This window comes from Phoxinus phoxinus (genome assembly GCF_949152265.1).
Source record: "Phoxinus phoxinus genome assembly, chromosome: 17".
In the NCBI taxonomy this organism is placed as follows: domain Eukaryota; kingdom Metazoa; phylum Chordata; class Actinopteri; order Cypriniformes; family Leuciscidae; genus Phoxinus; species Phoxinus phoxinus.
Genome location: NC_136892.1, coordinates 29,757,383 through 29,781,785, shown reverse-complemented (window position 1 = coordinate 29,781,785; position 24,403 = coordinate 29,757,383). Strand labels below are relative to the sequence as shown.

General features: G+C 38.0%; 1 protein-coding gene across 1 annotated transcript; it reads left to right on the top strand.

The window, feature by feature from the left end:
* Nucleotides 1-102: 102 nt before the first annotated feature.
* On the top strand, nucleotides 103-24,389 carry nup188 (nucleoporin 188). Its single transcript, XM_079586352.1, has 44 exons — nucleotides 103-156; nucleotides 969-1,023; nucleotides 1,254-1,327; nucleotides 1,968-2,052; nucleotides 2,285-2,365; nucleotides 2,455-2,499; nucleotides 3,076-3,168; nucleotides 3,259-3,378; nucleotides 3,475-3,686; nucleotides 3,768-3,882; nucleotides 4,501-4,701; nucleotides 5,191-5,280; nucleotides 5,383-5,448; nucleotides 6,086-6,205; nucleotides 6,787-6,913; nucleotides 7,022-7,195; nucleotides 7,292-7,418; nucleotides 7,499-7,586; nucleotides 7,673-7,749; nucleotides 7,855-7,969; nucleotides 8,513-8,633; nucleotides 8,725-8,791; nucleotides 8,884-9,009; nucleotides 9,812-9,945; nucleotides 10,066-10,172; nucleotides 10,423-10,629; nucleotides 10,718-10,887; nucleotides 12,291-12,360; nucleotides 12,778-12,845; nucleotides 13,034-13,229; nucleotides 13,338-13,415; nucleotides 13,821-13,906; nucleotides 14,445-14,590; nucleotides 15,141-15,310; nucleotides 16,317-16,517; nucleotides 16,860-16,952; nucleotides 17,054-17,206; nucleotides 17,762-17,899; nucleotides 20,488-20,562; nucleotides 21,552-21,758; nucleotides 21,973-22,104; nucleotides 22,186-22,238; nucleotides 22,328-22,457; nucleotides 23,205-24,389. The coding sequence occupies exons 1-44, from the start codon at nucleotides 131-133 to the stop codon at nucleotides 23,382-23,384; spliced, it is 5,199 nt and encodes a 1,732-aa protein (XP_079442478.1). The 5' UTR covers nucleotides 103-130; the 3' UTR covers nucleotides 23,385-24,389.
* The last annotated feature ends 14 nt before the right edge of the window (nucleotides 24,390-24,403 follow it).

The window sequence follows — 24,403 nt, the reverse complement described above, 5'->3', positions numbered from 1 at the left end:
TTTACTATATTTAATTTAAATGAATATATGTTTACATAAGTATTTTATGAATATACATGTATTTTAGGATTTAATCAAGTCATGTGATAGGGGAGTGCGCGTTAGAGTTGGTCACGTGATTCGGGTGAAGATGGCGGACTCGGAGATGTGTGTCAGGTAAAATGGAAGAAAGAGAAACTTACTAGTGTTGTTCTCAAAGAGCTAGAGCGAAAATTGTAGATGGAGAATGTGTCGATATTTTATATCTCGTATGTAGCCATAATATGCGTGGGAAATAGGACTTCGACGAGCTGTTTATTTGACATTTAACGGCAACACGAGTCGGTCGCGTGCGTTGGCTGGCAGACCCGCGCTACTGAAATTCAAATGTTAACTTGGACAGTTTATAACGGCTTTTATTAAACCCGGAACTTCTCAAACATTAAATAAAATAAAGATATTCATATTGATTATTTGTGAAAATTGTCCATTTGTTTTGACTGAGTCGGTTAGAGCACACTACAGTAGTTTGAAGTGATGAATGAGTTTCATCGCGTATGTTGTGTACAATCTTATACATCTATTATAGTCTAATCTATACACATATAGGAGGTTTATATATGGTGTGTATAACGTTATATTTTTTTATATAGGATAAAATGGAAAATTAACATTGATTTTTAAGAGCTGTCTCGAGTTTTGTGACAAGTTCTAATTCTTATAAAACAAATGTTCAGTTCTTAAAAACGTGCGACAAGTTACACGACTTGTCATGATTATTTAAATTTTAAACAAATGTTTTTTTTTTATGTAATTTTTTTTGTGAACTACCCATATATTTATATACTGTATGGACCTATTAACATCATAATGACACAATGGTAAAACGTTACATTATCAGTTCTGGATCTCTGTCATATTGCAAAGCATAAGCGGAAAAAAATAAGTTCTCCATCCAGTTTATTAACAATGGCACATGATTGATTTAGGAGCAGCCGAGAGTTATGGACTATCTTGCTGGGAAGATCTGCACTCCGAGAACCGGTTGGTACACAAACCAATTATTTCTGATGTTGTTCTATCATTTAATTACACAGATATTTCTTTAAAAACTTTGTATGTTCAATGATAGTTAATTATAGAGAATTCTGTGAGGATACGCTATTAATAATGCTGTTTTATTCTAAGAAGATCTGACGAGATATACTTGTATTTTATAGAGTTCCTGTCTCCATCATTTGTGAAATGTGATTGTTATTTGTATGATCTGACAGGGCCAAATCGAAGCTGAATTGAATCGTAACTGGGAGAGACTTCTGCAGGGTCTGTCCTTCTATAAACCATCCAGGTAACACACAATCCTAGAAATAAAAAACCTTAACAAAGATGAGATTGGCTTCATCCAGCTAGGAGGATACTATCTGATGATATATACTTGATGTTTCTACCTATTGAAAGTATCCATAGCTACATTTAGACACAATCAAATTATCAGTTTGTAATCAATTGGACTGTAAAGCCTTTGTGTAAATTGATATGATTGATCTCAATCTGAATGAAATGTCAATCATATTGGAAGGGGTGGTGTAGGCCTGAAATAATCAAATCAACAGGGGAAAAAAAGCATATATACTCTTAAATCTAACTTATCTCAATGAGAATAAAAAATATCTTGCTCACATGTGTTATTATTAGACATAAGATTTTGGATATGTCATTAAGACCAAAATGACAATTATACTCTTGGTCGCTCTGGTGACATTATTGCTTATTATTCTCTCAGTTTCTGAACGTGCCCCTGAAAGTTTGTTTAACAAATCATATTATGAACATGTAAACAAATATGTGAATCAGATTGCAAAATTTAGGGTTCATATAAACAGACCTTTCAGGAATCATTTGTTTAGATGAAAATTAGTGCATGTAAGCATGCCTCATGAAATTTGTACTCTTACTTTTGAAAGTAAGTCATAAAATGTTATGTGCAGCACGTTGGCCGCAGACAAGCTGAAAGCAGATAAAGTCACAGCACAAGCTCTCAAAGACTTTGGACTCGGGATCAGCAAACTCCTGGTAAGTGTCTGGGAACATTGGCTTTGTTTTAAATGCTAGTGAGCTGCCTTCTTAGGCCACAACATAAAATGCATATTTTTGGGTTATGATATGCATGTTTTTATGTGTCTGAAACCCCAATGATGTCTTACTAGGTTTTGAAATGCATTGCATTTGATTCATACATAATGACACTGTAAATCTGTCTGGATTGAGACTTCAGGAATGGATAAATGTGTGTTTATCATGTAAGGGTTTGGATGAACAGCAGAGTGTGCAGATTCTTCAATGTTATCTTCAGGAGGACTACAGGGGCACACGAAACACACTCAAGGTGAGCTCGGCCTCATATGGCACACGCATGTACATCTGATATAGTGAGAGCTTTTGAATAAATGGTTAATCCTCTTTTGTTCCCATTAGGCGGTGCTGCAAGATGAGAGACAAAGTCAAGCTCTGCTTCTGAAGGTTAGACCTCCTTATGTCTTTTCAGTTTTGTCTGTCAAATCACTTTGTATTTGAGTACTTGTTGAGACAAAATATGGATGCTTAAAATTACAAAATTACTACAAATGTGACCCTGGATGACAAAACCAGTCACATGGGTAATTTTTATGAAACTGAGATTAATATATCACCTGAAAGCTGAATTAAAGCTTTCCATTGATGTATGGTTTGTTATGAAAGGACAATATTTGGCCGAGATACAACTATTTGAAAATCTGGAATCTGAGGGTGCAAACAAAAAATCAAAACATTGAGAAAATCTCCTTTAAAGTTGTGCATTTATGTTCACGATTGTGCTGCATTCACTCACAAAAATAAATGTTATATATATTTACGGCAGGAAATTTACTAAATATCTTCATGGAACATGATCTTTACTTAATATCCTAATGATTTTTGGCATAAAAGAAAAATCTATAATTTTGACCCATACAATGTATTGTTGGCTATTGCCACAAATATAGCCGTGCGACATGTGACTGGTTTTGTGATCCAGGGTCACATATAGAAATGTGATGTTGTAATTGTGTTACACAGATAGCAGATTACTACTATGAAGAGAGACTGTGTGTCCTGCGCTGCGTTCTCCACCTCCTCACATACTTCCAGGATGAGAGACATCCATACAGGGTAAATAATAATAATAGTAGCAGAGATCAGCTGTTGTATCAGACAGTCAGAAGAAAACCAGATGAATTTAATTCCTCTTTCTCACTTTAGGCAGAGTACTCCAACTGTGTTAGTCAACTGGAGAAAGATCTGGTGTCCAACTACAGGAAGCAGTTTGAGTTGCTGTCCAAATTAGAAGCTCCAACATGGGAGACGCATGGAAACATGATGGTGAGAAGAAGATTGGTACTCTGATTATGTTACGAGCTGCATCACAATTAATTACTCCTATAGATTTTGACTCAGGATCTATTCATCTGTGTGTAGACGGAGAGGCAGGTGTCCCGCTGGTTTGTGCAGTGTCTAAAGGAGCAGGCCCTGTTGCTGGAGATCTTGTTCCTGTATTATGCATACTTCGAGATGCCGCCCAATGACCTTTCCACCTTCACACGGATGTTTAAGGAGCAAGGCTTTGGACTGCGGCAGACAAATCGACACCTTGTGGACAAGAGCATGGATGCGCTGGTTGAACGCATTGGGTCAGTCACCTGCTCCTTTTCCTCTCATACACTCGCTAACAGAGTTTTATAACATAATACTGACTGTCATCCTCCCAACAGGTATTTTAGCTCTTTGATTCTTGTGGAGGGGATGGATATCGACTTCCTGCATAAATGTGCTCTGGAGGACCGAACCGAACAGCATCAGTTTTATGACCAACAGGATGTTTGCAAGGTAATCCTGACCAGGGACAGTTCAGATACAGCAACTAATTGTGGTTGGTTTTTACAATATTAAACATGGTACTGAATGTACACTACTGTTCAAAAGTTTGAGGTGCATGTTCTTTTTAAAGATTTTTTTAATGCTTTTGAAAAGTCTCTTATGCTCACCAAGGCTGCATTTATTTAAATAAAAATACAGTAAAAAAAAGTCAGTCGTGTCACATGATCCTTCAGAAATCATTCTAATATGCTGAAATATTTCTTATTATTATCCATTTTAAATAGTTGTGCTGCTTAATATTTTTGTGGATACTGATACATTGTGTTTTTTCAGGATTCTTTGATGAGCAAAGTTCAAAAGAACAGCATTTATTTGAAATAGGAATATTTTGTAACATAATGGCTTTACTATATCTCTTTGATCAATTTAATGTCCTTGCTGAATAAAAGTCTTTAAAGAATCGTACTGACCCCAAACTTTTCAATGATTGTGAATATTAAGACCTTTTTTTTTTTATAAATGGATAATTGTAGCTTTCAAATCGTATTGAATCCGCAACATTGTTTTACCTAAAATCTAGAGATTTGCTTTAAAAAATAGTGATTACTGGCTGTTGTGTGTGTGCAGGAGATGGATCAGATGCTGTTGACTTTTGGTGACATCTCTCACCACGGTCCGGTTCTGTTGGCGTGGGTTCTGCTGCAACACACACTGCATCCAGAGGAAGTCAGCTCTGTGATCAGACGTCTAGGACACACTACGCTGCAGCTCGGAGTCTTTCAGTACCTCACCAACACGCTGCAGGCGCTCGGCAATGCTGGAAATAATGTAAGGACAGCTTTCTATCACTGTTACAGGAACCCTTGAATAACATAAGACCAGTGGTTCTCAACCTTTGCCATAAGCCCCCATATAGGCTGAGATATTTCTGGTAATTCTGTTATAATTGACAAAACTGCTCATTTTCAAACTTTTATTAACAGAAGCTTGGGGTATTGATATTAAATAATGATTAAATTAACCCTGATTATTTTCCAGAAGTTTCAAGAACTTCAATAAGAGCAATAGTTATTGAGTAGGAAGAAGAAATTTGGTTTCAGTATACCTTGATTTTGTGTTATTCAGCTTGATTTACCATTTTAATTTAGATAAATTTACATTTAAATGCTAGGAAGCTGTAGAACAACAACTTTTTTGGAGTGCACAATTTCTTATCTGTCTTATGTAATGGGAACAAATTGCTTAGCTAAAAAAAAAAAGTTTTCTCAGATGGTGACATTGACTTAAACATGCTGCCCATGGTCTCTCTCTTTCTAGTGTACAGCGAGCACTGCACGGATGTGTATTTACGGTCTCCTGTCTTTTGTCATCACCTCTTTTGAAGAAGACACACTCGGCAGCCAACAGGTGCAAAAATACACATTTACAGAGTTTTAACTAGTATTAGTTATTAAGTTATACATTCAACTTGGACTCATTAATTAATTGTGATGATTGTTCTGTCTGTAGCACCTGATCAATGCAGCATGTGAAGTTCTTGCTGCACCGAGTCTGGCTGAGCTTTTCTGGGAGTCGGTGAGCAAAACAGCTGATACACATTAAATACAACTCCACTATTTGTATATTCTCTTTCTTTACTGATGGTGCGTCCAAAATCTCCTACTGTCTGAGTAGCTACTGCTTTTGAATTTGAATTTGAATTTACTTCACGACCATTAAAAGAGGCATGAGGACTGCAGATGTGGACAAAAAACTGCAATAAGCAATAAACTGCAATGTCCATTAGGTAAGACGCCTTGACATTGCTACATGGAGACAGTGCCAAACCACGTGTAACCATATGTCCACAAGTCGTGTATTGACACGTTAAGACAAATGCCGTAAATAAAACCAGTTGAAAGTGATTTTTTTTGTATAGTGAAGTTTGTATAGTATGAATACATAGTATGGTAGTATGAATGAAAATCAGATGTACTACATCCGCCTTGTTTTTAATGTCACATGACCTACCAGCGTCAGTTCCGTGGCTTCACTGCCATTCATAAATTCTCTCCTGTAGACTCATGGGATAGTAACGTGTCCAATGAATGCGCCCTTTTGACTACTGGTTTTCAAATACTATGTTTTCGGACAGTATTCGATTTCGGGCGCAGAGTGTGTTTTCTGAGATGCCTGTGTGATTCGAAGTTTGACCTCTGGTTGTGCCCTACAGAAGCCGAACATGGGTCTGGGTGTGATTCTGGACAGTGCAGTGGGTGTGTTTCCATATAAGACTGGACCTTTACTACAGCTGCTCACTGCACTGCTGTCTGACAAATCTACAGCTAAGAAGGTACCAATAATTTGTAGAAATTGTAAAAATTCCCTGATGCATCTTTGTATGTGTATATAATCTGGCCACTTTAATTTTGTACCACAGTGATATAAAAATACAAAGAGAAGGAAAGTATATTTCTTTCTTCATTATCAACAACATGAAGTGCATTTAAAATTAAATTAGAGTTTCCCAAACTGTGGTTTGTGAATGAACTGCAGGGGGATCGTGAGATGATGAAAAGCTAACAATTAATCATAAAAATATAAATCATTTAAAAATAAAAACACACAAAAATATTTTTGCTTTTATTACGTGCATGTCATGTGATCATTAACCGACATCCGAGAACTATCAACATGCAAATATGATGTTAATTTTTATTTTTTTTATTTTTTTTTAACTTACAATCTATTTTAGGCTGACAAAAAGTAACTAATTTGATTGAGAATTTTTAAATGTAATATATTTTAATTAAAAACTGCTTAATATTTAGAATCTGATTATGTAATTAAGATTACTACCCTACCATCACTTTGTGTGTGTTTATAGATGTACATGCTTTACATTTCTTGGACGTTTCATGGTCTGTCTCTCAGGTGTACACCTTCTTAGATAAGATGTCATTCTACACTGAGGCCTATAAGCACAAGCCCAACGACGTGATCTCCAGAGAGGATGGCACTCTGTGGAGGAGACAGACTCACAAACTCCTCTACCCTCTGGGTCAGTGCTGAGCACAGGAAGTCATACACAATTTTGTCTGTTTCTGATTTATCTTTACTTGATTGCATCTTTGTATGAAAACATATTGTGTATTATCTTTATGTTCAGGTGTAGGGCAGACCAACCTGCGGATGCCTCAGGGATGTTTCGGACAGGTGTGTGAAGTAAAACAGCTGTCAGTGGGTGAACAGGGCGTCCTTGTGCGATGGGAATATTCCTACAGCTCATGGACTCTCTTCACATGTGAGATTGAGATGCTGCTGCATGTTGTCTCTACTGCAGGTACACACCCTCAACTCTTACATTGATTTAACTGTTGTTTTGTTGAAATTATTGACCTGTTTTCACCTGCTATCGACATCTGTCTGGTGTGAATAGATGTGCTGGCACACTGTGAGAGAGTAAAGCCTATCTTGGATCTGGTTCATAAGATCATCAGCACTGATTGGACGGTGTCTGACTGTCTGCTGCCTCTCACATCACGGATCTACATGCTTCTGCAGAGGTGAGATGCACACATAAACATGAAGACCAAACAGTGCATTAACAATGAAAATAACAGGATGTATTTGATTTTTCTGACAGGTTGACCTCTGTTATTAACCCTCCAGTAGATGTGATCACTTCTTGCGTCAACTGCCTTATCGCTCTGGCTGCTCGGCAGCCTGGGAAGGTAAATGTTTACTATTGTATGAAAGCAAAGTCAGTGTTATATAGAGTAATTAACTATAGACTAAACAACCTCTCTTTCTGATACAGGTTTGGTCCAGTCTGCATCACACCGGTTTTCTCCCATTCTCCTCCACTCCTCTGACTAACATGGCACAGACCATGAGGTGATACACAGACACATGCAGAGCCGATGAACATGGACAGCATCATATTCCCTTGTTGCAGTCAGAGAAACCTGAAGAATAACATGTTTGGGGTTTGTGTTTCAGTGCTGAGGGAATGAAGGCGGGTAATTATGGCAACCTGCTGGTGTTGATAGAACAGCCCAGAGGAGAGTACAGTGTGACCATTGCCTTTTTAAGACTGGTGACCACACTCGTCAAGGTAATGCATTTATCAATAATGTGAAAATGACCAAATATCAGCTGAACAAGTATCACTACAACACACAGTCTGTATTGTAGACGCACGCGTCACTGAGTTCATTTACACACAAGCAGCTCATAATCTGGTGTTATCAGTGTCTCAGAGTGGCTTGATTCACAGTAAATGCTGCATCACACCAACTTTATTCATACTCTAAGTCTGGGTCAGAAAATGTAATGTGCATTTATGAACTCAACATGCACCAACCATCTTCCCAAATTTTGTTCTTCTAAACCGGCTTTTGTTAACAAAAGAAGCTTTAAGGGCTACCTGCGTTTTCCAACTAAATAATGTCATGTTATTTAGTTTATAATAATAATAATCATCATCATAAAATGGTATATATTGGTTATTAAAAAATATTTTTTACCTGGATATTTTTTTCAATTTTCAAAACACAATCACCATTTTTCAGAAAAATTACAATAAGATATTTTTCCTCAAATCTTGAACCTCTACTTCAGTGGTGGATGTTAAGTTGGGATGTGTGTGTATTTTCAGGGTCAGTTGGGCAGTACTCAGAGCAGAGGACTCATCCCATGTGTGCTACTGGTTCTGAAGGAAATGCTGCCTACTTATCATAAATGGCGCTACAACACGTATGGTGTGCGAGAGACGATCGGTGAGTAACTTCTTTAAAAATCGCTCTTCAATTTCTCTAGATGTATTGGTATTTGCTTTACGGTCTGTGTCTTCACTGTCCTCTGTCTCAGGTTGTTTGATTTTAGAGCTGGTTCATGCTATTCTAAATCTGAGTCAGGAGGGGGAGTCAGAGGGCAGGTAAGAGGATAAAGATGATATGTTATCATCAGTTATTTCATTCAGTGGTATTATATTTTCTCACATGCTTGACATGTGTGTGACCTTTGCAGCGCCCCCAGTCTGCAGTCGTTGTGTATCTACAGTCTGGCCAACACAGAGGCGGGACAGGCGGTGGTCAACATCATGGGTGTGGGAGTGGACACAATCAACATGGTGCTAGCAGCACAGCCCAGCAGGTACACACTGATAGAGCTAGGGATGGACCGAAATGAAAATTCGGGGCTGAAACCCAAAATTCTGGATGCACTTGGTCGGAAACCAAAAATTACTTTTTTTTTTTTTTTTTTTTTTCTTATTTTAAATTAGTTTTTTATATATATGTTTTTTTTTAAAAATTAATTGTTTAGTTAAATTTTAATTTAATTCTGATCTTTTAATCTAATTCAAAAAATAAAATAAAATAAAGGCCAATAAAATAAAATAACCACACTTTTATTTCAAGTAACAAACAATTGGACAGAAAATAGCCCTATATTAATCTTCATTAAGTTCTATGCAGCAGAATTAGATTTTACAGATTTATTTTTTGACCTATTATCAAAATAAAGTAGTCCTACAAAGCTATTATTATCAGAGCATGTGAGCAGATAGCAGGGAGAGGATCAGTGAACAAGAGGGTAGCGTCATTTTCACACACACACACACACACACACACACACACACACACACACACACACACACAGAGGTTGTAGCGGAAACATTGAGCAGAACACGCTTCGAAGTTGTGAATCTTCGGTAGCAGAGCCGCTCAGTCACAAAACATGCTGAGCCAGAGTGAAACCTGATCGCTGAACACGGAGGGGTGGTGTGGAATATTTTCAACCTTTTTTTTTTTTTGGTCAAAATCTGAAAATGCCATTTTCAGCCAATATTTTTCAGCAGCCGAAATTTCAGTGCATCCCTAGATTGAGCCTTTAATATAGGTTCAGTCTCTACATCCTCTTTACATGAATCAGTGAGTTTGTGTCTTGTCTGCAGTGGTGGTTCTGAGGGACCTGGTCAAGTTCTGATCCAGACAGTGAAGTTGGCGTTCTCAGTCACCAACAATGTGATCAGACTCAAACCGCAGTCTGATACGGCCTCACCTCTGGAGCAAGCTCTAACACATCACGGTTAGCACACACACTTCAGTGCTTTGTCAGGGATTGCTCACAATAATAAATACTTGACCTTTTTCCTATATTGCTATGTTCCCAAAACCAGATTTTCATGCAACTATGTTTTTCTTACAGGTGGTCATGGTAATAACCTGATCGCGGTGTTGGCAAAGTATATTTACCACAAGCACGACCCAGCACTTCCTCGACTTGCTATACAGCTGCTGAAGAGACTTGCCACGGTAATGCTCTTGACTCCTCATTGTGGTCCTCATGTGGAAAACAGCTTCATAAAGGGACTAAATAATGTAGTTTTAATGAAAATTGTAATTTACAAAATTTAAACAATTCATAAATGTTGCCTTGCCAACTAACTGAAATAAGTTTGTTAATCTCATATTTATAGTAATTAAATTGCTATGATAATTGTATTATAGTGATCTTAATTTAATAACAATAGAGTCACCATGTGTTTGTGCTTTGGTTGTACAGGTGGCTCCCATGTCTGTGTACGCTTGCCTGGGCAGTGACGCCGCTGCCATCAGAGATGCGTTTTTGACCCGACTGCAGAGCAGAACTGAAGACATGCGTATTAAAGTCACAATACTTGAGTTCCTCACCGTGGCTGTGGAAACGCAACCCGGACTCATTGAGCTCTTCCTCAACCTGGAGGCCAAAGATGGCATCGACGGGGCAAAGGTCACATGGGGGATACAATTACTCATAGATTTAGTGAGAGATGCTGAATGAGTCAGAGCAGTGTGTGACTGTCTGGTTTTGTGTGTAGGAGTTTTCTCTGGGAGCGTGGAGTTGTTTGTCGGTGGTGTTGGAGTTGTTGGACTCTAAGCAGCAGGGGAAGTACTGGTGTCCTCCTCTCCTGCAGAGGGCGGCACTGGCCTTCCTCCACGCGCTCTGGCAGGACAGACGGGACAGCGCTCTCTCTGTGCTCAGGACCAAGTGAGTCTCTCACACATAACACAGTTGGGCAACCTTGTTGTCCATCTCAATTTTTAAGTAATTTTCCATAATTATTACAAATTATATAGTTTTCAAAAGTTTTGTTTTGTTTTTTGAAACTAGGAGTAATGATATATTTAATGAACCACTATTGATTTTGTGATTTGACAAGTTTAAAAAATCTGTATTTTCTTCAATTAACCCTCTGGAGACGAATTGGGCGGTACCGCCCAAAATGGCATACTTTTACAAATGTGCAATTATCTTCAAAACTATTAATGATAGAGAGGTGCGGTCTTTTTTGCCGTCTTCCTCAGATTCCGCTGAAAACCGTGATATCCCGTTTGTATTATATACACGCTTCGCTGTTGCGCAATACCGCTGCATAAAAAGGCCAATGAAATCGATGTTGTTAGGCAAACTCCACCAATGGAAAAATTGCCGCTGGGAGGATTTTTTTTTTTACCCAATCAGAGGAAGGTTACCATGACGTATTCTAGCCAATCAGAGGACTCTGTAGCCTTCAACATGTACAAACAAACAGCGTCATGTGGACGGAGAATGAGACAGATAGCGAACGGAGCGGAGTATTACAGAACGCACAGAGATCTATATAAGAGAGAGACAGAATAACTTAAATAGCATTATTCTTGTATTGTTTTAGCACTGTTATGATGGCAAGCAGTAAGATTTACGGCAGAACAAGCTCTGGAACAGTTAGTGGAAAGTAAATCTGCCAGGTTGTGTGTGTCTGTTCTTCAGAGCAAGCAGGTCTCATTTAGTTCTGAGCAGACCGCTTTTTCACGCCTGGGACTGTTTGTAAAAAACGTTCCTTATTTCATTGTTCTTAACACATTTGATTGAACAATTACAAATGGCTGTCAAGCAAAGGGTTTGACAAATATTTTTTTGGTTCAAAAACTGTTCACTATTGTTGTGTGAGGTGTGATTTTCAGTAATAAATGACAAAAATCTAATTTTCGGTTTTGAAATTCTCTCGATTATTGTACATTTTTCACACATACTTCCTTTATAAACACATTGCATGCATGCTTATGTTAGCTTAGGGTCTTCTGAATCCATAGATACCAAACACATGGTGTTCCATCTCCATTACATATGGTTTATAAGCCCAAATGTAAAAATAGAGAAAACGGACCAAAAAGGGCTTAGTCCCCAGAGGGTTAAAAGCAACAGTTACTGAGGGGAGAAATAGAAACATTATTTTAATATATTTCTTATTTTTAGCGTTTTAATGAATTTTGATTTGTGTTTTTTAGCATTTAGTTACATAATTTTAAGCATGTATGTCCACTTGCATTGGTCAAGGATAGCCAGCATCATTTGGTTTGGTTGGTCAAAATTTAGAATTAAACCAAGCATGTTATCATTTATCTTTACAGAGAAAAATTTTGGGAAAACCTCACAACTCCGTTATTTGGAAACTTGCCTCCCCCATCCGAGACCACGGAGGTATGTGTTTGCATAAATAGTTAATGGTAATAGCTTGAAGAAATTTGACTCCAGAATTGTGCTAATTCTGACAAACTCTGAGGACATTCATGGATGTTCTCATGAGGTAAAAACTGTTTTTTCACGTGTTAACGATTAGTTAACATGAACTTACAATAAAAATACTTCTAAAACATTTACTAATTAACTATGAATAACAAAGATGAATAAAATACGGTAACAAATGAATTGCTTATTGTTAGTTATACATTAACTTACAGTAACTAATTACTCAGTTTTCTTTCAAGTTTGCTGATAGTAGTAATAGTTTTATATGAAAACGGTATGGTGTGTCCTCATGAATAGTTGAGTTCTTGATAACTACAGTATTTTGTTTAGTATTTCTGATTGTTTCTTTGTGTTTATTTTTTTGTGTAGCCATGTGTTCTGGAGTCTTGTGCCTTTGTGATGAAGATAATCGCCCTTGAGATCTACTATGTTGTCAGGTATGATATACAAGCATGTACAAACAGAATTTGCAGTTTCATTCAAAAACAGCCAGCCAAAAAGCGGCTTTAAAATAATAAATAAAACAAGTGTTTAGACAGGACATGTTTCTGTTTGCAAACCCCAATACAGTTGCACACTTTCATGCTTCACATCAGTTGTCCATCTGTGTGTCTGTCTCTCTCAGTGGCGTGTTGGATCCATCGCTGAAAGCGGCTCTAGAGAGTTTCAGCAGTAAGCGCCGCTATGAGTTCTGGTCAGACTATGTGCGTGATCTGGTGTGTGTGGCGTGTGATGGTGAAGAGGAGGGTCTGCGCTCTCTGTCTGAGTCTCAGATGCTCATCTCTGCCTGGAGAACGCTTTTAATACTCTCCACCAGTCATGTGAGCAGCTACACTCAACTTCACATGCCTCACAATGTGAATGCAGTTATACTGCTGGTACTGTGTTTATCATAACCAATGTGTGTGTGTGTGTGTGTGTGTTTGTAGTCTGAGGTGATGCATCTGAAGGATGACACTCTCAGGCAGAAGCTTTTCATGGACGTTTTGGAAGGTACCAAAGCAGCAGTAAGTTCCCTTATACATACAAGCTCCCACTTCTAGCTATCTAAATAGGGACTTTAATGTTCTTAAATTAAGACAATTGTGATTATTAAAGATTAAGTCCTGACCTTACTGCTAAAAGAAAACGTAAGACCTTTTTTAAATGTATAGCTATGTCACAAACATACATGCTTGTAATGCATCAGTACAAAAACCTCAAACTCCCGTACATCATCATAGTACAGGGTTGTCCAAACTCCTGCTTTAGCTTTAACTTTCCTCAACACACCTGCCTGGAAGTTTCTAGTATACATAGTAAGACCTTGATTGGCTGGTTCAGGTGTTTCATTGGGGTTGGAGGTGAGCCAGTGGCCCTCCAGGAGCAGGATTGGTCACCCCTGGCATAGTGTGATCATCTCTCTCTTTCAGCTGCTGATGTCTCAGTCTGTGTTCTGTCTGCGTCTGGGATCCATGATGGTCACACTGCTCCTCATCCTCCTCAAACAGTGGAAAAGGTGTGTGTGTTTCTTCATGACTTGTGTAGTGTAAATGATTGGCTCACAGCCTCACGTTTAAAATGAATGGCAGCGTTTCTGCCAAGTTACTGAATAGATGTTGACGTGTAAATCAGGGTTTACCATAGTTAACTAAAATCCATTAAAAACATTTTTGTTACTTTAAATTAAATAACATTTTTAAAAAAAAACTTTTTTTATTTCAGCAGTTGTCAAAGCAACTTTTTTTATTTGACTTAACTTAAAACTGAAATAAATATGAATAAAACTATATATAGTCGTTAAAAAAACAGAACAATTACTAATACAAATGACAAAAATATAGTAAAATTAAAAGGTACAAAATAATAACAAAAAATATATAATAGGATATCAATGATACTCAAATAGCACTTGTGTAAATGTGTGCAGTTGTATGTTTTGTTAATATACTCATTGTTGTGGTGTCTTCATGTCTATATAATATTTAAAACCCTTTTATTTCAAAGGGCAGGAAAGTCCTGTTTTCCATGATAACTCATGATGTTGTTTTTGTCAGTGTGTTGGTGTCTGCTCCAGCTCTACTGACGCCCTTGTCTCTGATGATGGAGAGTGTTCTGCACGCTGAACAACAGCTCATGGACCGGACCAAAGCCAAACTCCTGTCAGCTCTCATCTTAGCTCTACATATACAAGGACTCAACGGTCAGTCTGTATGTTTGTTTGGAAAAAACAAGCTCTGTTCCAAAAACCAAGTCAGGGTTATTATCATAGACAGTAAAAAAAAAGGATAGATAACACATCTCCACTTCCTTCCACTGTAGAAAAAAATGAAGACAAAATATCCCAGAAACGTTATCGTTGCCGATGACAGAGTCCTGACCATAGTCCCGCAGATTCAATCGCAATCACAGCTGTCAATTATAGCATCAAATAAGTAACTAAAACCAAACTTATTGGAAAAATAATCACTTGAACATACATCATCATGATAAGAACTACCTAAAATGACACAAACCATCTTTAGGAAAAAATATTTAAAGTGTAATTGGATTTTTTAAGTTTGGAAACAAACAAAAAAAAACATAAAAATAAATAAAAACTATAATAGTATCTCAATGATGCTAAAATAACACTGAACCAATGAAGTCTAAATATAGTCTAGGTAGGCAGCTCACTGGGGTTTGGAACAGAGCCACCAACCGTGTGCATATTGTTTGTTTTGTTAACAATTGTTTAACAATAATTGATGCAGGAGGAGAGATTACCCAGCTTCCCCAGCTGCTATTGTGCATGTGTGAGATGGTTCAGGACGAAGCCCTGGCGTTGATTGACAGCACACGTCACATGATCCAGAGGGGTGACGTTCAGGAGGACAGCATGGAGACAGACAGCCCGCATTTCCAGAAAGATCAGCGAGACTCAGTGAGTGTGTTAAGTGTTGTGTTTCTATGTATAACGTGCACAAATATGCTATTGGCATTGTATCCCTCGATGCACGTCACTTGTCCTGATATCAGCAACAGTTTTAACATTTTTCTTAGACAAGAAATAGGATTAAACACACAGTGGCAGATACTTTGATACCTGAATGCCTCCTGCTGAATTAAAACACAAAAATTGTAATTAATTATATTTAATTAATTTTATTTCATTTTAGTATAATTATGTGACAATAATGTAGGACACTACTCAAGTGATTAGTGTATAGTGTATGCTGTTCACAGTTTTACAGGCAGTATATATATTGTGCTGTATGCTAGTCTACACCGTATGCAGGTATTCTATTAAGAGCAAGCGTGCCGCATAAGTCCGGGAAAGTGAAGCCAAAGTGTCTTGATCGCCCCCCGGTGACTGGTCCCAGTATAGGTCATAAACCCCGCCTCCCTATTAAGTCTAATGAATGCGATGGAAACTAAACAATCAAATTACACTTCAAATGAATTTTTTCCAAAGATGTTTTCTGTCATTTTAGGTCGATTTTTTTTCACGCTAATGTAAATGTAATTTTTTTTTTTTATAAGTTTGGTTTAGTTAGTTATTTGATGCTATGAAAACGGGAATTTGACGCTGTGATTGACAGCTTCTCTAAACGAAGTAGTCACCTAGGCACCAACTTTTTTGGTGATTTTCGGGAGGAGATTGGAGCTTCAGCTTTAATTTCTACATGTTCATTACGGTTTATTTCACACTGACATGAGTTGTTCTACAGTAAACTATACTAACGGTTTCTGCGAGAGTGAGGGCGGGACCTTGATGGCTTTACTCCCTGATCACTACTGCGCAGTCCCAAATCTGTGCAAGACGTCAGCGTCATATTAGGACTTTGATGGCTTCAGTTTTCACCAATGGAAGAGAATGAAGGGGCGTCATCCATCTTTTTTTTACAGTCTATGATTCAGAGCATAACCGGGATCTCTCTCTGTCTCAGGTGTGTGTGCTAGCTCTTCATCTCTCTAAAGAGTTGTGTCGTGCTGACGAGGATGGGGAGCAGTGGCTGCAGGTGGTCCGGAAGCTGCCGGTTCTGCCGTCGGTTCTGAGCGCTCTGGAACTCTCCCTGCGTTCCAAACAGAACCTTTACTTCACCGAGGCGGCGCTCCATCTGCTGCTCACACTCGCGAGGACACCGCAGGTACTCATCACACAGTTCAGCAGCTTTACAAACCACAGATGGATGCTTCTCCCCTTCACTAATGAGTGATGTCTGACTCGCTGATGAAGCTTGCTCTGAAAACATGGTTCAAATGAAGCATTAAAATAAACTAAAACTTATTTTAATTCATTACATTCTATTACATGAAACTTTGGTAAGGGTATAGCTGTGAGATGGGTGACATCAATTTGGGATCATAAACAAATTAAATGTGTATTTCACTCCCAAAATGTATTGTAAAAGGACTTCTGGGAACTTGATTTGCTAAAATGATTCTCTTGTGCTTGAAGTGTTTGTGATGATGTTCCTCCTGATCTGTAGGGGGCGGCAGCAGTGGCAGGTGCCGGAGTGATCCAGAGCATCTGTCTTCCTCTCCTCAGTGTGTATGAGGGTCCAGCTAATGGAGCCACTCAGGTACTGACTTACACTAAGACTTCAACCTGATTGTTCTGAAGAGGGTTAGAGGTTGTATAAAAGCCCTGCTCTCTCTCTCTCTCTCACTCTCTCTCTCTCAGGCGTTTGTGCGTAAGTCTCAGGACGCCCCCAGCTGGCCAGGTGTGTACAGATTGAGTTTGTCTCTGATGGAAAGTCTGCTGAAAACTCTCCGTTACAACTTCATTAATGAGGCGCTCGACTTTGTGGGCGTGCACCAGGAGCGCATCCTGCAGGTGTGTGAGATATCTGTCTGTCTGTCGGTCGTTTCATCCATCTCTCATTCTATATATCTATTGTTCTATAAATATTGTTCTAGCTCCCATTCTGTCTATGCTTCTTAATATCTCTTTCTATCTATTCTATATCTATTGCTTTGTATCTTTCTATCGATCTGTATATCTATCTTTCTTTAAATCTCTCATTTTATCTGTTTCTCGATCTATCTTTCTATCTACCGTCATTCTATCCATCTTATTGGTTTTTTTATCCATCAGTTCTGAAGTTTCTATCTATTGTTCTATCACTCTATATATGTAATGTTATTTTTTTATTTCCCATCCTCAATACTAATTCTCATATTTGTAAGACAGTAATTATCCTGTCTAGATTTCCCCCCTTCATTTTCTTACCAATTATGATATAGAAATACAACAAATGCTACCATGTGTTAATATTTTACAATTTAAATATTTTTTTTCTGCCCTATTCTGTCGTGACAACATAACTGCTCATTGAATGTTGATTAATAAGAGTGATGTGATTTCAGTTGTTCTCATGTGTTGTTGTAGTGTCTGAATGCGGTGAGGACGGTTCAGTCTCTGGCGTGTCTGGATGAGGCCGATCACACGGTGGGCTTCTTGCTCCAGCTCTCTAACTTCTGCAAGGAGTGGCAGTTCCACCTGCCGCAGCTGCTGAGAGACGTACAGGTACACACTCATCACTGCTGCTCACCACAGCTGGGCTTCCGGAGTCCATAAACACATATTCATTCAATCCAGTGTAACATTAAAATAAACATGGTGCTACACAATCAAAATCAAACTGAAATAGAAATATGTTATCACATCACAATTATCAAATCAAAGGCTGCAATTTAATTTAAGTATAGAGTCTGTTGCTCTGCGTGTGTGAAGAGTGACAGTTAATTTACACGCGCGTGTTCAACGCATTTAGGAATGCAATGTGTGCTAAGTTAATTTTATTTACATGCACATTTGCATAATTTCTAACGTTTTTGTGGACAAAAAGTTTACAGCATTTTGCTGATATTCTGCCAAAATAAAAGCTCGAAGACCTCATGTCAAAAGCTCAAGAATTTGAACGTTTGAAAGTGAATGAATTATTAATTAAATGAATAGAGCATCACAGTCCCGCCCACAGCCCGAGAGAGCTCTGGTGCCGGAAGTAAATTTCCCATTCACTTCTCCCATTGACTTTTGGAAAAATCCGTATCTAAAGAGTTTTAGAGCATGTCTGAGGATAACCAGCTATGGCTGAACTCATAAGCATACAACATATCATTTCGAGTAAAAAAACGAAGAGAAAATCCAAAAAAAGGCAAAGGTACAAGACTGTGTACATATTTTCATTTCCGAGCGAAGGAACTACTCATCCCATAAACCACCGCGCCTCACTGAAGTCGACTGAAGCCAACCGCGAAAGAGCCTTTTGAGTGAATTTTATATAGTAAATGTGTAGTTAATAGCAGTTATTTCAGTAATAATCGTGTAAATAAAAATAATAATATATTGTGTGCGTGTGTGAAAGCGGTTAACGATAGCGTTAGCAACATGGTGCAGGCGTGCAGCTCAGTCATCAACACACGTGTGTCCAGTCCGTGTGTAACGTTAGTTTGTGTGTTTATTTCAAAGCCTTTTATGACACAGGACACTCTGCTGACAGGACAGGTTGCGGTCCATGCTCATTTTCATGATGTTATAGTTCATCCTTAATTGTAATAACATTTAATGTATTTTCTTAATATCCACAACAAGTGAAAATTAAAAAGTGATGGTCAGCAAACCAGAAAGTGCACAGCGCCACCGGTCTGATGCTTGGACCGGTGCATGGTCTGCTCTTGGACCGTCATATTCAGTTTATTAACTTGCCATGAATTATTACACAAATGTTCAGTAAATGCATGAAGAGGTATGCCTAGGCTTAATATTGTTTTGAAAATGGCATCATAAAATGCTTGATATGACTCATACCATATGAAGGCTACAGTAGCCTATCTAAAGTGAACGATAAGTAAGGGATAATGTAAAGCTTGTTATAGCGAATACAACTCGCGAAAGGCTGATTATGAGCCCGAAGCGAAGCCTGAAGGTAGTTGTATTCGCTATAACAACCAACTCGCTATACATTATCCCGCTTATTACATGGCTACCTACCAAATAAATAAATAATTTGACACAAAATATTAATTTAAAAAGGAATGTATTGATTTAAAAACTATTTATATGGCTTCCGCTAAAGAAAACAGTCCGTTAAAGTCTCTACCAGAGAATGTAGACGGGCTCTGGTCTCTACTGTTAGAATCCTGCTTCCATGGCAACGCTCTGACCTTCGCGGGGTTTACACGACATCCACCAATCAGATGCATCACTGTGGGATTGTGGGATTGTTTAGGATTGTGGGTAATGAAGTACTTATCCAAGACATCGCGAATAAAAGGCATTTATCTCAAATCAAGGTTAGTGCCCCATGAACTTTTGGCGTTTATATGAGCATATACAATCGCTTAGTACAGCCGTTGCTGGTTTTAAGTCTACCATGTATGGTTACGTTTTTATGGCTTATACCCCAAATGTCTATGGAGAAATTGTATTGAATTTTTACTTCCGGCACCGGCTGTGGGCGGGACTGTGATGCTCTATTGTAACTTGTCGTGTTATTTGGTTCCTGTAAAGAGTGAAAGTGTGAACACCCTAAAAAGTAACTATTTGCAGTGTAGTCTTAGTAGTGTAGTAGAAATACGAGACGGTTTTTAATATGCCATGAAATATATGAAAAACATCACACTATTTTTTGGCCAGGCCATGCAGCCATGCACTGTATAAACCCCAAATTCAAAATTAAAATATTGTGAAAAGGTTTTCATAAGCTGTAAGCTTAATCTTATAATAAGCTTATAATCATCAAAATTATAACAAATAAAGGCTTGAAATATCTCACTTTTCATGTAATGAGTCTATATAATATATTAATTTCACCTTTTAAGTTGAATTACTTAAATAAATAAACTTTTGCACCATATTCAAATGTTTCAAGTTTCACCTGTAAATAGTTGAAGAAAAAAAAAATCAATGAAACACTCAAGAAAATAAGATATTTTATCGGTTTATTTGTGAACATTAGACATCAGAGTATCATGAACATGCAATTGTGTCATTAAATTATTGAAATATGAACTTAAAATAAATACTTAACTACCTGAGATTTTCTGTCCCAGGGCTTGGTTTGTGATCCCCTGGTGTACACGACAGTAATGATGTGTGTTTGTGTGTTTCAGGTGAATCTGTGCTATCTGTGTCAGACGTGCACGTACCTCCTTCACAGCAAGAAGATGCTGCACCATTACCTGCAGGTATGAGACGATGATCTTTCGGCGACGTCTACATTAATAATGTCTCCGTCTACTTTAGCGCTTTCCAAAAGTTTCCTCATAAAAGCTTACCGAGGTGATACAGACTTTTATTTAGCAAAATATCTCCCCATTCACTGATGGGTCCAGGTCGCACTCACTCACCATTATATGTGACCCTGGATCACAAAACCAGTCACATGACGCACGGGTCTGTGGCAATAGCCAACAATACATTGTATGGGTCAAAATTATAGATTTTTCTTTTATGACAAAAATCATTAGGATATTAAGTAAAGATTATGTTCCATGAAGATCCGTAAATATATAAAAAGATTCCGTAAATATATAAAACATTTATTTGTGTGAGTGAATGCAGCACAATCGTGAACATAAATGCACAACTTTAAAGGAGATTTTCGATGTTTCGATTTTTTTGCACCCTCAGATTCCAGATTTACAATAGTTGTATCTCGGCCAAATATTGTCCTATCCTAACAAACCATACATAAAGCTTATTTATTCAGCTTTCAGGTGATGCATAAATCTCAACTTCATAAAATTGCTCCATGTGACTCGTTTTGTGGTCCAGGGTCACATATGTTTGGTCTAAAACGCAACTGCTCTCATGCATTGCCGCAGGACAGCAAATGTGAGTCATCTTTGCAGGACTGTGATATGAAGAGTGTACATATTTTAGCAACAGTGTGAAAGTGAACGGCACATAACAGGCACAATACAGTATACACATAAATACCTATGGGTTCAATATGCGGCACATGCGTCATCGTTTTCAAATACTTCCGATTTCACATGTATCCACTTTAGCGAGTGTTTTCAAAAAGCTTAGCCGTCTGTGTGGACGGAAGGCCGAACCGGAGAGAAAAAGATGCGTTTTCAAACAAGAACGTATTAGTGTGGACTGTGGACAAGGCCTTAGTGTCTGTCTGTGCTGAATGCGTTTGCTTTAATATGTGTGTGTGTTTGCCCAGGTTAAGAATGGGGAGGGGCTTCCTCAGGGGCCACACCCCCAGCGCGCGGCTCAGCCCGCCTCTAAAGAGCCGATGGAGGGCGAGAGAGAAGAGGCGGAGTCTAAAGCACTGCAGGCGGTTCAGTGCAGCCTGTTAAAGATCCTCAGTAAAACACTGGCCACGTTACAGCACTTCACACCCGACTGCTGTCAGATATTACTGGACCAGGTACACACACACACACACACACACACACCACTCATTCAGAAATATCCATTTATATTGATGCATTTGGCAGACGCTTTTATCCAAAGCGACTTACATTATATTTCAAGGTACACATTTACATGATCAGTTCTTGCTTTCCCTGGGAATCGAACCCATGACCTTGGCGTTGCAAGCTTTCATTCATATTCATGCATATATTGTGTGTGTGTTTTAGTCTATGGACCTTGCGGAGTACAGGACTCTGTTTGTGTTGAGTTTCACCACTCCTGCGTTCGACTCTGATGTGGCTCCGTCGTTCGGCACTCTGATGGCCACTATTAATGTGGCGCTGAGCATGCTGGGAGAGGTAGTGCTGCACTTTCCCCTTCTCTTCTCTTGTAGATCGTCGTGTTATTTAAAGTGGTGATTTGGATTGTTTTCTGTTTAGATAGAGAAGAAGAAAGAGCCGGTGGTCTCCTCTGAGGACACACAAGCACTGAAGTAAGCAGTGAACACCTGTGAACACATGTCTGTCTGCTGTTGGTTCTTCAGTTGGCCAGTATCTCATCCTCTCTCGTCTCTGGTTCCAGGTCTTTGCTGATGTTCTCCATGGAGAACTGCTTCTACGTGTTGATCTCTCAGGCTGTCCGCTGTCTGAAGGATCCTTCGGTTTTGCCCAGAGACAAACAGAGACTCAAACAGGAGCTCAGCTCAGAGCTGGTGAGTTACTCGCACAATCACTTCATTCACACGGAGACATAAAATACATGACTTCATAATAATAATAGATTCAGTTTTGTGACATTTTCAATTATATTTTTCCATACAAATACCCTTTTATTTATTTGTTATGCTTATTTATTATTTAAATATATAAAAGTAAAATTAGTTTGACATCTGACCATTAAGATTTTTTTGTTTTGTGACGTTTTCAATTAATCATTCACATGCCTTTTTATTTATATTTTGCTTAATTACGTATTTATTTATACACATTTTGTGAGTTATTCTTATTACTGTAAGGAAAAACAGTCCAAACAGGATGATTATGGTTTTAAAGTTATGATCAGCATTAATTAAAGACCAATAACATTTTCACTAAAAGTGTCAGTGTAAAATAGTCCTAAAAATACAGTGGTCTTCAGTCTCTACTTGACAAACAAAACAAAATGTTCTTTTGATTTTGGGGTGAATTTTTCAAAACTTTTTTTTTACTATTCATTTGCTGTGAAAAAGAATCTTAAATAAACAGTTTTTTTTTTTTAAATATATACATTAGATTTATTTATATATATATATATGCATGCACACTCAATAGCCTATTAAAAAATATTTTTTTCTTGGACAGTTCTTAGAATAAATGAATCTTTCCTGAATGTGAACAATGCATTTCTACAGTGTTTTTAAACCCATTTGCCTGAGATATTTTTCCAGTCCATTCCATCTGGTCTCTTCCTGTTCTTCCAGAGTACACTGTTGTCCACATTATTCCGGTTTTTCCGCCGAGGTTCCCCTTCCTCCCCAGCGAGCGGGCTTCTTCCCTCTCCACAAACCAAACCCCCCGCACCAGGATCCAAGGGCACGCCGGAGGGCCAGGAGCCCTTCATCCAGCTGGTGCAAGCCTTCGTCCGGCACGTCCAGCGCTGATGCGCTCGCTGCCGCACACCGTCTGCTCTGATGAGAGCGCAGTACTTGAAAAAGCTGATTCAGAGATCTGGATCACAGTGTAAGGGAAACTCGACAATTATGAATCAGTTTCAGTGATTCTGGCTTCATCGTCCTATTGGTGCCAAAGGTCATTGCGTGACCTGGACTGCACACAGGGCCTTTTCTATTTAAAACCGTTATGTTTCTTTCCTCATGAACACACACACGTGGGCCTGACAGCAGCTTTGAAAACTGGCAAAATACATTTAAATGTTTTTTGTAGTTACATGTACAGTATATAATTTTGTCATAGCCGTTTGTATTAAACCTTTTTATTTCCCGGTTGCCATATATTTGTCTTATAACCATAATAAACTGTAATAGAGTAAAGATGAATATGGTCTGACTTTTTGCCTGAACACTAAACTCTTGTGCTGGACAATATTAGTATATAGTACATATATTAAGGTTATAGTAAGTACTGTAATATGTAGTAAGGTTTTATGCATGGGAATCTTAGATTATGTCACAAAAGTGTGGAAGTTATAATGTATGCATATACTAAAACAGTTCAAGATTAATAAATTAACAAGTGTATTTGTAAATAAATATAAACCTAATTAATAATATGGTAAAACTCATTGTAACATGATGCTAGAAATCTTGTTAGTCTTTATATTCATGTTTGATATCTAGTAGTTTGAATAGATTTTTTTTTATTTTTCAAATCATTACATTTTTGTAATGTATATTATTTAATATAATCCTGAGTGCACAGCAAATATGCAGTTGTTGTTTTTTTAATGAGAATGTGTTATAAAATATGTGAGAAAATGTTATAAAATATGCTTTTTATAGTTTCTACACTGGTTTGCCAGTGTGAATATGTAGCAAATGTAAAATTAAATTAAAGTTTTGTAACAGTTTGGTATTTGAAAGAAAATGTTATGAGAAGACTAGATTAAAAGCATATTCTCCCATTAAAAATCAAACCAGTTTACCATAAAAGCACCGAGTCT

Bases quoted from the DNA above. Each gene is read 5' to 3' on its own strand.
- nup188 (XM_079586352.1), top strand. From the start codon at position 131: ATGGCGGACTCGGAGATGTGTGTCAG. The intron at 157-968 runs GTAAAATGGAAG...TGATTGATTTAG, and splicing joins GACTCGGAGATGTGTGTCAG to GAGCAGCCGAGAGTTATGGA. The intron at 9,946-10,065 runs GTTAGCACACAC...TTTTTCTTACAG, and splicing joins GCAAGCTCTAACACATCACG to GTGGTCATGGTAATAACCTG.